This window comes from Oncorhynchus nerka, linkage group LG2 (assembly GCF_034236695.1).
Source record: "Oncorhynchus nerka isolate Pitt River linkage group LG2, Oner_Uvic_2.0, whole genome shotgun sequence".
NCBI classification, from domain to species: Eukaryota; Metazoa; Chordata; class Actinopteri; order Salmoniformes; family Salmonidae; genus Oncorhynchus; species Oncorhynchus nerka.
Window position 1 is genome coordinate 53,581,185 of NC_088397.1, and position 18,550 is coordinate 53,599,734.

Below are 18,550 nucleotides of genomic sequence, written 5' to 3' on the forward strand. Positions count from 1 at the left end.
TGGAGATGTTTAATATGAGTCTGGAAGGAGAGTTTACAGTCTAGCCAGACACCTAAGTATTTGTAGTTGTCCACATATTCTATGTCAGAACAGTCCAGAGTAGTGATGCTAGTCGGGCGGGCGGGTGGGTGCGGGCAGCGAACGGTTGAAAAGCATGCATTTGGTTTTACTAGCATTTAAGAGCAGTTGGAGGCCACGGAAGGAGTGTTGGCATCGAAGCTAGTTTGGAGGTTAGTTAACACAGTGTCCAAAGAAGGGCCAGATGTATACAGAATGGTGTTGTCTGCGTAGAGGTGGATCAGGGAATCACCCGCAGCAAGAGAGACATCATTGATATACAGTGCCTTGCGAAAGTGTTCGGCCTCCTTGAACTTTGCGACCTTTTGCCACATTTCAGGCTTCAAACATAAATATATAAAACTGTATTTTTTTGTGAAGAATCAACAACAAGTGGGACACAATCATGAAGTGGAACGACATTTATTGGATATTTCAAACTTTTTTAACAAATCAAAAACGGAAAAATTGGGCAAGCAAAATTATTCAGCCCCTTTACTTTCAGTGCAGCAAACTCTCTCCAGAAGTTCAGTGAGGATCTCTGAATGATCCAATGTTGACCTAAATGACTAATGATGATAAATACAATCCACCTGTGTGTAATCAAGTCTCCGTATAAATGCACCTGCACTGTGATAGTCTCAGAGGTCCGTTAAAAGCGCAGAGAGCATCATGAAGAACAAGGAACACACCAGGCAGGTCCGAGATACTGTTGTGAAGAAGTTTAAAGCCGGATTTGGATACAAAAAGATTTCCCAAGCTTTAAACATCCCAAGGAGCACTGTGCAAGCGATAATATTGAAATGGAAGGAGTATCAGACCACTGCAAATCTACCAAGACCTGGCCGTCCCTCTAAACTTTCAGCTCATACAAGGAGAAGCCTGATCAGAGATGCAGCCAAGAGGCCCATGATCACTCTGGATGAACTGCAGAGATCTACAGCTGAGGTGGGAGACTCTGTCCATAGGACAACAATCAGTATATTGCACAAATCTGGCCTTTATGGAAGAGTGGCAAGAAGAAAGCCATTTCTTAAAGATATCCATAAAAAGTGTCATTTAAAGTTTGCCACAAGCCACCTGGGAGACACACCAAACATGTGGAAGAAGGTGCTTTGGTCAGATGAAAGCAAAATTGAACTTTTTGGCAACAATTCAAAACGTTATGTTTGGCGTAAAAGCAACACAGCTCATCACCCTGAACACACCATCCCCACTGTCAAACATGGTGGTGGCAGCATCATGGTTTGGGCCTGCTTTTCTTCAGCAGGGACAGGGAAGATGGTTAAAATTGATGGGAAGATGGATGGAGCCAAATACAGGACCATTCTGGAAGAAAACCTGATGGAGTCTGCAAAAGACCTGAGACTGGGACGGAGATTTGTCTTCCAACAAGACAATGATCCAAAACATAAAGCAAAATCTACAATGGAATGGTTCAAAAATGAACATATCCAGGTGTTAGAATGGCCAAGTCAAAGTCCAGACCTGAATCCAATCGAGAATATGTGGAAAGAACTGAAAACTGCTGTTCACAAATGCTCTCCATCCAACCTCACTGAGCTCGAGCTGTTTTGCAAGGAGGAATGGGAAAAAATTTCAGTCTCTCGATGTGCAAAACTGATAGAGACATACCCCAAGCGACTTACAGCTGTAATCGCAGCAAAAGGTGGCGCTACAAAGTATTAACTTAAGGGGGCTGAATAATTTTGCACGCCCAATTTTTCAGTTTTTGATTTGTTAAAAAAGTTTGAAATATCCAATAAATGTCATTCCACTTCGTGATTGTGTCCCACTTGTTGTTGATTCTTCACAAAAAAATACAGTTTTATATCTTTATGTTTGAAGCCTGAAATGTGGCAAAAGGTCGCAAAGTTCAAGGGGGCCGAATACTTTCGCAAGGCACTGTATACAGAGAAAAGAGTCGGCCCGAGAATTTAACCCTGTGGTACCCCCATAGAGACTGCCAGAGGTCCGGACAACAGGCCCTCCAATTTGACACACTGGACTCTGTCTGCGAAGTAGTTGGTGAACCAGGTGAGGCAGTCATTTGAGAAACCAAGGCTATTGAGTCTGCCGATAAGAATACTGTGATGGACAGAGTCGAAAGCCTTGGCCAGGTCGATGAAGACGACTGCACAGTTCTGTCTTTTATCAATGGCGGTTATGATATTGTTTAGTACCTTGAGCGTGGCTGAGGTGCAGCCGTGACCAGCTCGGAAACCAGATTGCTCAGCGGAGAAGGTACGGTGGGATTCGAAATGGTCAGTGATCTGTTTATTAACTTGGTTTTTGAAGATTTTAGAAAGGCAGGGCAGGATGGATATAGGTCTACCCCGGCCAAACCCTAACCCGGACGATGCTGGGCCAATTGTGCACCACCCTATGGGACTCCCAATTACGTCCGGTTATGGTACAGCCTGGAATCAAACGAGGGTCTGTAGTGATGCCTCTTGGACTAAGATGCAGCGCCTTAGACCGCTGCGCCACTCAGGAGTCATTAGTTAGTTCAATGAATTTGTATTCGCTCGCTTCGGACTTCGGCTGCATATTTTCCGCCATTTTCTTCAAATCTGAAAACATTGTGAAGCCACAGGCATTTTCTGAAGAATTAAAAAGTATCCTCTGCGTGTATACTTCGTATTTTGGTTAATTTAGTACGACATCTGGGAACTTTTGGCATACTAACTATATCCATACATTGACCAATAAGCATGCTATATACATTTACATTTACATTTAAGTCATTTAGCAGACGCTCTTATCCAGAGCGACTTACAAATTGGTGCATTCACCTTATGACATCCAGTGGAACAGTAGTGCATCTAAATCTTTTAAGGGGGGGGGGTGAGAGGGATTACTTTATCCTATCCTAGGTATTCCTTAAAGAGGTGGGGTTTCAGGTGTCTCCGGCATGATAGCAAAACAGTTCATGGAGAGGGCTGCATCGGTAGCACAGTGTTTCCCTCGAAGTGGGTGAAGAAGGTGTTTAGCTTGTCCTGGAGGGCAGGCAGGCAAGATGTCCATGTCCACGATGTGGATGGTTTTCCCTTTTAATCCGTGATTGTCTGGAGTCCCTGCCACATACGTCTCGTTACAGCCTGAATTCAAAATGGACTAAATACATTTTTTTTTATCTCGCCCATCTATATACAATAAACCATAATGTCAAAGTGAAAACATGTTTTTAGAAATGTTTTCAAATGTATTGAAAGTGAAATACAGAAATCTTATTTACTTAAGTATTTACACCCCTGAGTCAATACTTCATTGAAGCACATTTGGCAGCGATTACAGCTGTGAGTCTTTCTGGGTAAGTCTCTAAGAGCTTTCCACACTTGAATTGTGGAACATTTGCCCATTATTCTTTTCAACATTCTTCAAGCTCTATACTCAATTCACATCACAAATAGTATTGTTAGTATGAGTATTCAAACACAGGTCTATTCTCCCTGATTCTACTTCCATTTTATTCAGAATCCACTTTATCACCCGCTTCCTCCATCTTTCCTCACTAGTTCCGAATACACGTTGCCTGCAGCCTCCTTGTTGATATTCTGTTCCAAAACCATCTAACCAAAACAGAGTGTTATGTTTCACTATATTGGATCATTCCAATATATTGGTATCAATCCGCGGCGGAAGGATAGATCCGAGGTGCGGATTTACAGATTCATTCCAATGTACACCTGTGTCACGGCTGGGGTCCGCCCCTGTATGTAGACCCCATGACCGCGACACACGTTCTCTTTCATTTTCTCGGCGGACGTCCAGTATGGTTTGAGGTACAAACTTTATGAAGTTCGCTTGGTGTCACTGGTAAGTGTAATATCTTGCATGGAAGCATACTCACTGGCTGTTTGCAGCCTGGAGCAGCTGGCCACATGCGGTTGATCTGTATCTTCTGCCCATGGTTTGTCGTACTTGTGATTTGTTAGTGTTACACTACGACTCTGTGTGCATCTATTAGTATGGTGGCTCTTGCTGCCACAAACTGTAATTTACCTTACACAACTTGTCGGCTGGCTTGTTCTGTGTGTGCTGTGAATTGCTTTAACATGCTGTTCCCTGCGCCATAGGCGTGGGTTCTCTGCTAATTACCCTGCTGGTTTTTTTTATTGTTCTTTCCCCTGCAGAATGTAAAAGTATCATGGTGGACTTTCCACTACGTTGAGCCATCAACTTTGGAGTTCCTTAACGGAGTTACTCCATCATATGGCTGTTTGTACTGCTTGGATTAAACAGACTAGGTAATATTGCAGTTGGCGTAAAACAAAAAAACTAAATCAAATCCATTTGCTGTTTTTTTGTCTGCCCATTTTTTCTAGAGGTACTGGATAATTTATCCCTCACCGGAGCTTTACGTATTCCCCTGATCCAGGCTGTGCTGGACAGGACCAGAATGGCAGATCATCGTCTGCTGCTGGTGGCCCCATACTGGCCCAGATGACCCTGGTTCAGCCTTTTATTATTTATTTTACCTTTATTTAACTATGCAAGTCAGTTAAGAACAAATTCTTATTTTCAATGACGGCCTAGGAACTGCCTGTTCAGGGGCAGAACGACAGATTTGTACCTTGTCAGCTCAGGGATATGAACTTGCAACCTTTTGGTTAATAGTCCAATGCTCTAACCACTAGGCTACCCTGCCGCCCCAGCCTTCTCCTGTCCCTGTTGTCTGGGACACCTTGGCAACTGCCCCTGAGACCCGACCTGCTGTCTCAGACCGGGGGAACTATATGGCATCCGAGACCGCACTGCCTCAGTCTGTGGGCTTGGCCACTGTAATGTACACCATGCAGAGCGCAAGGGCACCGGCTACTACCGCGGCATACCAGTTGCGTTGGCGGTTGTTCTGCTCTTGGTGCACTGGTATTGAGGTTGTGCCCGAGCCATGCGGGGTGCAGTATGTCCTCCAATACCTGCAGTCTCACTTGGATGAGGGCTTGGCAGCCTCTACACTGAGAGGGTATTTGAGAGGGTATTTGCCTCTATATCTGCCTGCCATATGGGGTGGATGGACAGGCCAGTGGGGTGCCATCCCTTGGTCTCCAGGTTTATGAAGGGGTTTCGTTGCCTGTGTCCAGCTAGCAAATGCTCAATGGCAAGCTGGGATCTGGATGTGGTCTTGGCAGCTTTGGCAAAGCCGCCTTTCGAACAGTTGGAGTCTGCCTCCCTGAAACACCTCTCTATGAAGGTGGCTTTCTTGGTAGTGATTACTTCCATGAAGAGGGTGGTTGAGCTCCATGCTCTTTCGGTAAGTTCTGAGTGGACCCTGGGGCAAGGAGTATATCTCTCCTCTCCAACCCTTCATTCTTCCCGCAAGTTCTGTCAGAAAGGCATGTGAACATCCCTTTTATCCCGTCTGCTTACGACCCCCCAGGAGTGGCGGTGGACTCTGGGCCTCCCTCCGGCATGCTGTGCCCTGTGTGGACACTGGCTGCCTATGTGGAGCGGACATGGTCAGTGAGAACAAAAGACCAGCTTTTTGACTGCTATGGTGAGAGAGTCCTGGGGGCTGGGTTATCAAAGTAGAGGCTCTCTCACTGGATCGCGGTCATGATTACGACAGCATACCGCCTGGCTTGCAAGCCAATGCTGGGATCTGTGGTGGCACATTCAACACGAGGTGTGACTGCATCCTGGGCTCTATTGAGAGGAGTTCCCCTCGCCGATATCTGTGCTGTTGCCAGCTGGGCTTCCTCTTGCACCTTTGCTAGGTAATATCGGGTAAGTGTGGCACCTCCCTCTGCGGTTGGTTCAGCGGTCCTGGGCATCGCCTCCCCTTCAGGGGACTGTGCCAGGACCCCCCCTTCCACATTGATGGCCCCTGCGTCTCGTTCCCGCGCTGGGACTTCGCCGCTGGCTGGCCAGGTCCCTCTAGCACCGACTAAATCTGGTACAGGTATACCAGCATATTGGAGTGATCCAATGTAGTGAAACATAATGAAGGTTAAGTATGTAACCATGGTTATGTGAGCTATATGGATCACTCCAATCCTCTACGGTGCTAGAGGCGCCTCAAAAATGATGTAGAGAATGTGTTGCAGCCATGGGGTCTTTTTATAGGGGCGGACCCCAGCCGTGACACAGGTGTACGAGTGAATCTATAAATCCTCACCTCGGATGTATCCCTCTGCCGCGGAGTGATACTAATATATTGGAGTGGTCCATATAGCTCACACATAACCGTGGATACATACGTAACCTTCGTTTTCGACACACCCACTACTTTCCTTTCGACACACCCACTTTCCCATACTCCGGTCACCATATTGGGATGCAGCTACCCCCTTCTCTGAGAGTCTCATCTTCGATAGGTGGTGAGTTTGTTGCTTGGTTTGGGTTTTACACACACTTTCGTGACGATTTTCTTGTGTGGGTGTGTCATGTGTAGAAAAAAGCTGCTATCACAAGCCCCATGTTTTGGAAAAGGGGCAAACTTTATATCGGCAGAAAGAGGTGATTAAGCTGCAGCCACTACAATAGATAAATCAATAGCATAAACACACAGGGAGCTATTCACGGGTGCCTCAATCGACTCTAGGTCTATTAGAGAGACACTTAGTCGTTGTTCAATTTTTTTTGCACATAATTGATTTACCCTCACTTTTCTGTGCTTGCATGATTCAATGTCATTCTAGGGCCAACTGAAAGCTGTACAAAAAAATAACATGCAGTGATAAAAATGGTATAATGCTGACCCCTGATGGCAGTAAGTGTTATCTAGAGCATTTTCTGCATTCCCAAATCATTGAAGTCAAATAAACAGTATTTTAATTTGTTCATGATCATGCATTTTAATTTCAGTGAAGGTAAATTAAACTACCGAATGAGCAGTCTCATGTGAAAATTTATAAATTGTAATGACCTAGCAGCAGTTATTCTGAAGTTTTGCATTTACTGCAAGTGTAATATTTCTTGTTTTATCATAATCCAACGCATATTTGAGATTTATCTGTTTTGACTAGATGGGATACATTTTTGTCAGATTTGACTTTTGGCAGCATGTTAGGAGAATTAATTTAGCAGGTTATGAGAATTATGCCGTGTTCAAAAATACTGGGAACTGTGAAATCTCCGACTTTCAGTCCGTTCAAGACAACTGGGATCTCGAAAAAAAAACTGCTACGACTGGGAAAAATCGTTTTGAACAGTCATCCTAACTCAGAATTCGGAATATCGGACATGTTTCTAAAGATCCGTCATTCCGACCTGAAAATCAGTGACATCATGATTTGACCTAGTTTTTTTCCCCCTTTTACCAGTTGTATTGAAAGCATCACACGTTTCAAATTCAGACATTCTTGAACGCAGCATTAGAAACCCCAAGATCTGACGTGTAGTAGGAGCTTCATTGATGACGTGTCTTTTCTGTGCAGAGCGGTTCAATGGTGCCACGCAAACTGTGCTGATCCTTCAAGTGGCACCAGTTTAACACAACGGGAATCGGATAAAGGACACCATGGGCAGTGAGTCATTTTTATTAACGTCTGTCGATGTATCTGTGAATTGCTTCTTAAATGTATATTTTGAACGTTTAGTTAGTTAGATTGGCTGTGAACGGACATGTATTGTAGCTTTCTACTAGCTAGCCAATGCTAACGTCAGCTGTAATGTTAGGTCGTTAACTACCTAAAGTTACCGTACATTGGCTAGTTAGCTAGTAGTTATGGTGTTATAGTTATTGTGTAACCCTGGTTAGCTAATCGTTTTACTTATCTATTAATGGTAAAATGAAGAATATTATAACGTTAGTTAACGGAATGGGAAGCTAACGGTAGGAGGCAGCTAACGTTCAATCGCTGCTGACTTTAGCTAACGAGGCTCATGAAATGCCCACAAATTGTTGACTCTTGGCACTTAGTTGGGCCATTTCAGATTGCTGTGTGCACCTTCAACATTCGTTAACTAGTTACCCTCTACAGTCTTTGTGTCATTCTAGGAAATGTTACTAGCTAGCATAGTCTGCTGTAACAGTAACAGTAAGTCTTTGTAATGACAAGACAAACTGGGTGGTTCGAGCCCTGAATTCTGATTGGTTGAAATCCGTGGTATATCAGACCGTATGATAACGTTTATTTTTGCTGCTGTAATTACATTGGTAACCAGTTTATAATAGCAACAATGCACCTCAGGGGTTTGTGATATGGCCAATATACCACGGCAAAGGGCTGTGTCCTAGAACAGCCCTTAGCCGTGGTATATTGGCCATATACCACACCCCCTTGGGCCTTATTGCTTAATGACGATTTTGCTGCTAGCTTGCTAACATTGTTTTGAATAAACCACATTGGCATTCCCAATGAATGTCAACTTCTTTGAAGAGCTATGGTTAGCTGTCCAGCTACAGTAGAGGTTGACTGATGATTTTTAACGCCAATACCAATTTATTGGAGAACCAAAAATATATATTTTAAAATCAGCCAATTTTAATCTGTATGTTTGTGTGTGTAATAATGAAAATTACAACTACTGAATGAACACTTATTTTAACTTAATATAATACATAAATAAAAGTCTCAAATAAATAATGAAACATGTTCAATTTGGTTTAAATAATGCAAAAACAGTGTTGGAGAAGAAAGTAAAAGTGCAATATGTGCCATGTAAAAAAAAAAAAGCTAATGTTTAAGTTCCTTGCTCAGAACATGAAAGCTGGTGGTTCCTTTTTAACATGAGTCTTCAATATTCTCAGTTAAGAAGTTTTAGGTTGTAGTTATTATAGCAATTATAGGACTATTTCTCTCTATACCATTGGTATTTCATATACCTTTGACTATTGGATGTTCTTATAGGCACTATAGTATTGCCAGCCTAACCTCGGAAGTTGATAGGCTTGAAGTCAAAAACAGCGCTTGTGCTTCAAGCATTGCGAAGAGCTGCTGGCAAACGCAGGAAAGTGCTGTTTGAATGAATGTTTACTAGCCTGCTGCTGCCTGCCACCGCTCAGTCAGACTGGTCTATCAAATTATAGACTTAATTATAATATAATGAACACACAAATACGAGCCTTAGGTCATTAATATGGTCAAATCTGGCAAATGAATTAGTCTTTGTTAGGATGAAATGGTCTTCACGCAGTTCACAATGAGCCAGACAGTCCGAACTGCTGCATAAATTCTGACAATGCTTGCACAGAACGCAAGAGAAGTGACAATTTCCATAGTTAATATATCCTGCCAACATTAATTTATTTTACCTAAATATGCAGGTTAAAAAAATATATACTTGTGTATTGATTTTAAGAAAGGCATTGATGTTTATGGTTAGGTACATTGGTGCAATGACAGTGCTTTTTTTTTTGCAAATGTGCTTGTTAAATTATCACCTGTTTGGCGAAGTAGGCTATGATTCAATGATAAATTAACAGGCACCGCATTAATTATTTGCAAAGCAGAACAAGCTACCAGTAGTTAAACCAGTAATATCATCAACCATGTGTAGTTAACTAGTGATTATGTTAAGATTGATTGTTTTTTAGATTATAAGTTTAAAGCTAGCTAGCAACTTACCGTAGCTCCTTTCTGCACTCACGTAACAGGTGTAATCAGCCGTAATCGGTGTCCAAAAAATGCAGATTACCGATTATGAAAATGTGAAATTGGCCCTAATTAATCGGCCATGCCGATTTTAATCAGTCGACCTCTAGTACTGTATTTCTGTTGCCTCTGTTAATCTGCTCGCATAATCAGGCTAGCTATAGGCCCACTAGTTTGTTCCCACATATAATAAAGCTAGTTAACTCACTGGATTGATTACCTTACTTAGCTAACTAGCTAGTTAGTAGCTTATTGACGATGTCTGTAAATGTGAGTGGAGCCTAATTTTTCCATGCATGGGAGTGATGACGTTTCATTCTGAAAGTGTAACTATCTTGCACTGGTTAGGACAAGACTTATTTTACTGTGCATGTAGTTTTTTCCCCCCAAAGAAACTAACCAACCTCGTTTTTTTTTTCTTTTTTTCAGTCAAATTTTTGGAAGTCATAAAGCCGTTTTGTGCGGTCTTACCCGAGATTCAGAAACCGGAGAGAAAGGTATAGTATACCGCAATCTCTCCTCACTAGCTCTTCAACAATCTTAGCTCTAGTGATGATTCTAAAACCTCCCTCTTTTACCTATACAGATTCAGTTCAGAGAAAAAGTACTATGGACTGCCATCACTCTCTTCATCTTCCTGGTGTGCTGCCAGGTTAGTATCTGCTGAACATCTGTCTCTGTAATTCTATATATTGTATGGTTCTTGCAGAGAAGCCCTGCCTGTCTTTGGTCTTATTATCACTAGCTGATAATATGGTTAAGGCCACAGGTAATGATGACTCAATGAGTGTAGTTTTAACTCTTGTGGGTACAGTGTATTGGGTTCATTCTTTCTTTGTCTCCTGTCCTCCTAGATTCCCCTCTTTGGCATCATGTCCTCAGACTCTGCAGATCCCTTCTACTGGATGAGAGTAATCCTGGCTTCCAACAGAGGTGAGAAACAAACAGTCTGGTTCTACTTAGTTTGAATGCTTGCCTGTGTCTTTAATCATCAGTTCATAGGGAGGAAGACGAGTTTGAACTGTGCATCCCTAGTAACAGATTTGGCCCCGCCCACAAAGGGTTTAATTTTTTTTTTTTGAAGGAATCTCTCATTGAAATGCATTAACTTTAGTGCTGCGTTAAATGGCTTAAATATAATATTTTTTAAATAACCAAGTGTTCTATCTATAACCGAGTTGATGCCTGATATATGATGTGTAAAGCCAGCAAGTAATTATTTCAAGCTACAATGCCACGGTGGTAAAATGCTAATTCAATGCAATAACAGCATGCACGCTGGTGTCCGGTGCCATTGTAAAAACAGACACATTTGCTGGGTCCATAGTGAGTGGGAACAATATCATAGTTTTTGCTTTGCTTCTTCTCCACTGCAGTGTATTTCTGGAGGTTAGGACTGGAAATATATCGTGCTGGTTAGATAGTCAGCCAGTCATGATATTGGCTGCTAAGTAGCTACAGTTACTACTAGTAGCTAGCTAATAGAAGAGAATACTAAAAATAATGTTTGTCAAGTGTCATGACTGCATGTTATGTATACCTAGCTAGCTGTGTGTGCGTTTTGAACATGACAACTTTCAAACAACCCAAAGATGGTACGCTATCGAGTTGGCTAACTATTTTCGAATTAGGCATTAGTTTCATAACCCAATCTAGCTAAGTTTGCAAGCTATCTTTATCTGGCCTGCATAATATTTTCTGCCTTGTTTGTCGATCTTTAAAGCTACCTAACAATGCAGTACCAACCTGCCTAGCTGCACATCCAACCAGCTAGTAATAGGCAGCTAGCTAATAGTGCTGAGTGATTAGTGCTTTTTCATTTCTGTTTGATTTAAAAAATAATGGATTTTGGTATTTTATTTATTTTTAAATCACAATGCATTATGAAATGACATTCAAATGTTGTTTTTTCATGTTAAATTTCTAATCCAAAAATAATTAACATTCAATTGCCAAAACATTTAAAATATGTGATTCTCTCAGGTCCACATTGGATAGACATCAATAGGAAATTACTATAAAATATTTCAGATGTGTATATTACTTTGTTTTTATTTGACTTTATTTTTAATTCCTTAAAGTCATCTCATCTCTGTTCAGGCAGTAGCAGCCAAACAGCTCTGTGCTCCCCAAATACTGTACTGTCTTTAGTCATCCTATTTAGCTAGGCTAGCCTGCTCAAGCATGCTGCAGAGGCTGTCTGAGAATCCCTTTACTAGTTCTTCAAAGTAAATGAGACATACTTTCCAGAAGTATCTCCATCCCTCTTTGTACATTCCTCTCTCATGAGGTCTGTGTGAAACTAACTGAACATAGTTAAGTGTATGTGTTCTTGTGCTGAACTAGGTTGAATATTTGCTTTATGGAAACTACAGCTTCCTTCAGCCCAGCGCGCCACATTTTTCTTGATGTGATTTCTCATGATTTGATTTCTCTGTAGAGAAATGGTGTGTTGGGCTCACCAAAACCCTCAACTAAATGGAATTCAAGTAATTGAACAGCTGTCGGTCAATTAGTTGTTTAATAACCAAAAAAGGAAATGTCGGTGACTCACTCAGCACTACTAAATACTTATAGTACAGAAAATACCTTCAAGTCTAAGTTGGATATTAGAAGTGCTGTACTTACTAAATAATATATTGTACTGCCAGTTAAGATCGCATGAATATGATCTTAACCAATAAATATTGCATGTTAACTTTAAACAAAACACAGCTTTACCCTAAAGCTTTACCCTTCCTGGTTGTTGCTAAGCTAAACAATGGGCTCACAGCATTGACATAGCGGTCTAACGCACTGGATCTCAGTGCTTGAGGCGTCACTACAGACATCCTGGTTCGAATCCAGTCTGTATCACAACCGGCCGTGATTGGGAGTCCCATAGGGCGGCGCACAATTGGCCCGGCGGCTTCTGGGATTGACCGGTGTAGGCCGTCATTGTAAATAAGAATTTGTTCTGAACTGACATGCCTAGTTAAATAAACAAATATTGACACCTGGCTCTCTTCATTTATTAACGACTCTCAATCTTGGCTACTGATTATGTTAGAGGCATCTATATTACACCTTCACTGTTTGGTTCCCACCTCTTACATGGGGAAATAATTATTCCCTGTGATGTTATCAGGTCTCATCCCTTTTGACAAGCAGTCTTTGCAAAAGCTGACATTCTTTAGCTGATATCAGCATATTCAGAGCTTTGCCTTTGTTAGAATCCCCTTTTCCATTACAACAGTGTTGGTTCATAATAATGGTTGACTGATCCTCCACCATTCTACAGGTACTCTGATGGAGCTGGGTATCTCACCCATTGTTACCTCTGGTCTCATCATGCAGCTGCTGGCTGGAGCCAAGATCATTGAGGTTGGAGACACCCCCAAGGACAGAGCACTCTTCAATGGAGCACAGAAATGTAGGTCCACCCTCTAATCATCTTGTACAGAAGAAGTATTTACCAAGGAATGGGATTCATCATAATATGTTGAATTATGGTTATGTAGCCACCTGGCAACTGTTCTGATTTGTGGGCTTGTATATGACGGGTATTAGAATAAGGGTCTCTAGCCTGTCATAAGGCTGGGGTGTATTCAGTATCCCGTTGCAAAGTGTTTTTCCACTCACAACAGTCTAAGGATATTGAATGCAACCATCTTCCTTTTTCTCTGCAGTGTTTGGCATGATCATCACCATTGGGCAGGCCATTGTTTACGTGATGACTGGGATGTACGGAGACCCCTCAGAGATGGGTGCTGGGATCTGCCTGCTCATCATCATTCAGGTTAGTTAGACCCCTCCCCAGTTCATATAAACCGTTCACTAATTGTACCCTTTAGGTACAGAGACCTAACTTTCACAACTAAAACCCTTTGGCAGACATTTCTTTAATCTGTCAATCAGTCATGCTCAACTGTCTGCTCTGCTTTCATCCGCCTGGTCAGAGCGTTGGGCCAGTAACTGAAAGGTCGCTGGTTCGAATCCCTGTGCCAGGAAGGTGGAATAATCTGCCGTTCTGCAAGGCAGTTAGCCCACAACTGCTTCCCGGGCGCCGCACCTCTCCCATTTCAGTTGAATGCATTCAGTTGTGCTGACTCGGTATACCCTTTCCCTTCCCTATTTTAAGCTCTCTCCTTCTTCCCCAGCTGTTTGTGGCAGGTCTGATTGTGCTGCTGCTGGATGAGCTGCTGCAGAAGGGCTATGGTTTAGGCTCTGGTATCTCCCTGTTCATTGCCACCAACATCTGTGAGACCATCGTCTGGAAGGCCTTCAGTCCCACTACTGTCAACACTGGGAGAGGTAGGTAGCACTAAGGCTAGTATACATATGACCAAAAGTAGGTGGACACGTGCTCGTCGAACATCTCATTCCAAAGTCATGGGCATTAGTATGGAGTTGGTCCCCCCCCCCTTTGCTGCTATAACAGCCTCCACTCAGCCACAAGAGCAGTAGTGAGGTTGGGCGATTAGGCCTGGCTCTGTCGGTGTTCCAATTCATCCCAAAGGTGTTCTATGGGGTTGAGGTCAGGGCTTTGTGCAGGCCAGTCATGTTCTTCCTCACCGATCTCAACCATTTCTGTATGGACCTCACTTTGTGAACGGGGTCATTGTCATGCTGAAACAGGAAAGGGCCTTCCCCAAACTGTTGCCACAAAGTTGGAAGCACAAAATCATCTCGAATGTCATTGTATGCTGTAGCATTGAGTTCCAGTGAAGGGAAATGAGGGGCCTAGCCCGACCCATGAAAAACAGCCCCAGACCATTTATTCTTCCTCCAACAAACTTTAGTTGGCACTATGCATTGGGGCAGGTAGCGCTCCCCTGGCATCCGCCAAACCCAGATTCATCCCTCAGACTGCCAGATGGTGAAGTATGATTCATCACTCCAGAGAACGCATTTCCACTGCTCCAGACTCCAATGGCGGTGAGCTTTACACCACTCCAGCCGATGCTTGGCATTGTGCATGGTGATCTTAGGTTTGTGTGTGGCTGCTCAGCTATGGAAGCTAATTTCATTAAGCTCCCGATGAACAGTTCTTGTGCTGACGTGGCTTCCAAAGGCAGTTTGGAACTTAGTAGTGAGTGTTGCAACCGAGGAGACAATTTTTATGCGCGTCAGCATTCGGCCACTTCGCGGCTGTGCTCCTAGAAATTTTTACTTCACAATAACAGCACTTACAGTTGACCTGGGTAGATCTAGCAGGGCAGAAATTTGACGAACTGACTTGTTGAAAAGGTGGCATCCTATGACGGTGCCATGTTGAAAGTCAATAAGTGCTTAAGTACAGGTCAATCTACTGCCAATGTTTGTCTTTAGAGATTGCATGGCTGTGTGCTCGATTTTTTTTTTTATACCTGTCAGCAATGGGTGTGGCTGAAATAGCCGAAACCACTCATTTCAAGGGGTGTCCACATACTTTTGTGTAACTAGTGTATGTGTATTTACAATGTGCTCTTGTTCTTCAGTCAGGGTTGTTCCCCCTGCTGTGCTGTGGTTAGTTAGGTAACCTTGTCTCTTGTGTCTCAGGAACGGAGTTTGAAGGTGCCGTCATTGCCCTGTTCCACCTGTTGGCCACCCGCACAGACAAGGTGCGCGCCCTGAGAGAGGCCTTCTACCGCCAGAACCTGCCTAACCTCTTGAACCTCATCGCCACAGTCTTCGTCTTTGCTGTTGTCATATACTTCCAGGTCAGTGGACAGACAACTCGTTTTATAGCCTATATCGTCTTGACTGTGATTTGATTGGTTTTACAAATCGCTTTCAATTAATTGCTTACGTGACCTTTATGACCATTGGCTCTGACAATGTGAACATAAATGTTCAGACCAAAAAGCTGCATGCATAGAATAATTGAAGACAAACTTTGAATACCATTGGATTTCCGTGGTTGTTTTTGAAAGGTCTTGAACACTTCTCGCCTCCTTCCAGGGCTTCAGGGTGGACTTGCCCATCAAGTCTGCCCGTTACCGTGGTCAGTACAACACCTATCCCATCAAGCTCTTCTACACCTCCAACATTCCCATCATCCTCCAATCTGCCCTTGTGTCCAACCTGTACGTCATCTCTCAGATGCTCTCCACACGATTCAGTGGCAACTTTCTGGTTAACCTGCTGGGCACCTGGTCTGTAAGTACCTGTCCGCAATGACCTTTGAGTGTCGCTTCTGTGTTCATTACACAGAGGTGGAGACTTGCCTCACCCATGTTCATTACACCAGTACTATTTATTTATTTTTTCTCATCACATTTAACCTTCATGAGGTTAAAACCAATACTGAATAATTCTGTGTGACTGTAAACAATGAAGAGTCTGTTTGATGCCATAGTGGTGGTTATGATCACATGTTTTGCACTACTATGACAGCACACTGGTAGTGTTGACCAATTTAGACATTTCTTTCAGCAGTCCTGTGTAAGAGAGCTAGCCATAGGAAGGCTTTAAGAGGGCTCAGACTAACATTTTCCCCTGGTCGCACTGGTGCCTGTTTTTCAGTTGGTGGCACCAGCCCAAGATTTGGTCGCACTCCCGTGGGAAATGCATAACCATGGTAGCAATTGAAAGGGAACCATTTGGAGATTATTGGAAAGTTGATTTTTATGTGCATTTTAATCTGAAAATACTCCTTGATACATTCAGTAACATACGAATATTCCTGGAAAATGTAGGGTAGAACGTAAGACCAAAAGACCAATCTCTTAAGTGGCCACACCTCTCCAAATTGTGCACAGTTCCTAAGTAATTTCAATGCCTTTTTATTACTCAAGAATCTTCAACTAGTAAGATGCTTTTGAGCTCACCTAGCTGTGTTGTTGAGGAACTACAGCAAGCACAACCCTGCATCCCCACCATCACACAATTACTGTTTACACAATCTAAAAACAATCCATTTTTATAAATCGCATAATGTGCATCACATGATATTTCAGTGTTAGACTTTCACAATGAAATTCAAGGAAAGTATCATTTTGATACACATAGAAAGGAGTCATGATTGGTGGGCACGGTTTTCTTTCTGAGCTCTGTAGAGATAAATCAGATAAAGCCTGAACTGTACGACATCGTTTCCAACAGGCCAATATTCTACATACTTTAGTGCAAAAAACTTGGTAATTTAACTACAATGAACATACAGTAGTCCATTCTGCGCATACTTGTCCGGTCTGTTTCTTTTACGCCTGCTATGTAAAAGAGACAGAAATGCATAATCGAGAGTGGTCGCGTCTTGAGCCCTGTTTTACTCATAACAGCCCTGATTGGGTTATGCTTACATGAAGAATCTATACTTAATTGATTGTGTGTTTTGTATAGGATACTTCCACTGGAGGACCAGCTCGTGCCTACCCAGTTGGAGGTCTCTGCTACTACCTCTCTCCCCCGGAGTCCTTTGGTTCTGTTTTGGATGACCCCATCCATGCTGCAATCTACATAGTCTTCATGCTGGGCTCCTGTGCCTTCTTCTCCAAGACATGGATCGAGGTTTCAGGATCCTCGGCCAAAGATGTGAGTCACTTGATGTATTTGCTTCATCTGTTACAGATGCACTTTTACTGTAGGTACACTGAAGTATGTGTGGTAGTTGCTAACTCTGCATGTCTGACAGGTGGCTAAGCAGCTGAAGGAACAGCAGATGGTGATGAGGGGACACAGAGAGACCTCCATGGTGCACGAGCTCAACCGGTAAAAACATACACACCTTTTGGTTGCACTCTGGCCCAAGTGTTAATTGCTGTGTATTTTTCTACACATTTCTAAAATCTTGTTCTTTGTGAAGGTACATCCCCACGGCTGCAGCTTTCGGTGGCCTATGCATAGGTGGGCTGTCCGTCATGGCGGACTTTCTGGGCGCCATTGGTTCGGGTACTGGAATTCTATTGGCCGTGACCATCATCTACCAGTACTTTGAGATCTTCGTCAAGGAGCAGAGTGAAATGGGCAGCATGGGAGCGCTGCTATTCTAGAAACACCCTCCAACATGCACCACAGACACACAGCCTCCACCCTCTACAAATTACTTTTTATTTTGCATTGTATCTAATGCGCACAAATCAGTACATTCTGCCTCTGCGACGCGTCCTCTTTCTCAGCTTCTTTGTGTTCCCAGAAGCTCTTGAGGGCTCGCGCAGACTGGATCTCACTGGGAAAGAAAGATGGTACTTGACCCAGTGTTCAGCATGGACTTGCGTCTGTTCTGTCCCGTTGTTTTTCAATACCATTTACCCTCTCTCCATCTGACCAGCCAGGCTACTCTGCTGATGGTCTTATCTTCTATAGAAGCTTGCTCAAGGAAATTGAAGACTGACTCCATTTTAAAGGAGTCTGTTCTTAAACCAACAAGCACTACACCTGGACATTTTTGGAGAGTAAGTCATGTCATGTTCATTTCAGGTCATTGTAAGCTGTGCATGGGGTTTGAAGAGCCACATTGGGGTAAAGAAAGTATAAATATACTTGTATATGTATCCTTTAAGTGGCTCTGGGAATCTCCAACAAGCTTTGTTGGTGTATTTACTTTTTAAAACATTTTAATCATGGAATATATTTGTATTCATGCTGGTCCTATCAATAGCATATGTTAGTACTTTGTCTCTGGGTCCTAAAGGAAAGTGTTTGTGTTGTGGTCTTTCATTCCCAGACAATCGCTGTAGAAACTGCCTAGATGTCATTGGGTTTGGTAGGAATGGAATGGGGTTTCACTTAAAGAGTTTTTTACTTTCTGTATTGGACATAGTTATGAAATTTGACTAGGATTTAATTTTTTAGATCCTCATCCCCCACTGAACTGTCAGTGTCCCCAAATAAAACACTACCATGGACATAGGGCCCATGTCTTTGTTCAGGCCAATATTTTTCAATAAAAAGCTAGAAAACAACATTCTGTGTTGAACCTTCACATGGCATAAGTCACACCAATATGCATCAAACAAGGTTTATCCCAATAGTATTGTGGTACATACTGC

The 18,550-nt window shown here is 42.8% G+C and overlaps 1 protein-coding gene across 1 annotated transcript; it reads left to right on the top strand.

Moving 5' to 3' along the window:
- Positions 1–3,742: 3,742 nt before the first annotated feature.
- On the top strand, positions 3,743–18,463 carry LOC115137968 (protein transport protein Sec61 subunit alpha). The gene is made up of 14 exons (XM_029674324.2): positions 3,743–3,876; positions 4,194–4,307; positions 7,440–7,529; positions 10,029–10,096; positions 10,186–10,251; positions 10,454–10,532; positions 12,880–13,011; positions 13,268–13,377; positions 13,739–13,892; positions 15,120–15,280; positions 15,522–15,719; positions 16,902–17,093; positions 17,194–17,270; positions 17,365–18,463. The coding sequence occupies exons 3-14, from the start codon at positions 7,523–7,525 to the stop codon at positions 17,549–17,551; spliced, it is 1,431 nt and encodes a 476-aa protein (XP_029530184.1). The 5' UTR covers positions 3,743–3,876; positions 4,194–4,307; positions 7,440–7,522; the 3' UTR covers positions 17,552–18,463.
- The last annotated feature ends 87 nt before the right edge of the window (positions 18,464–18,550 follow it).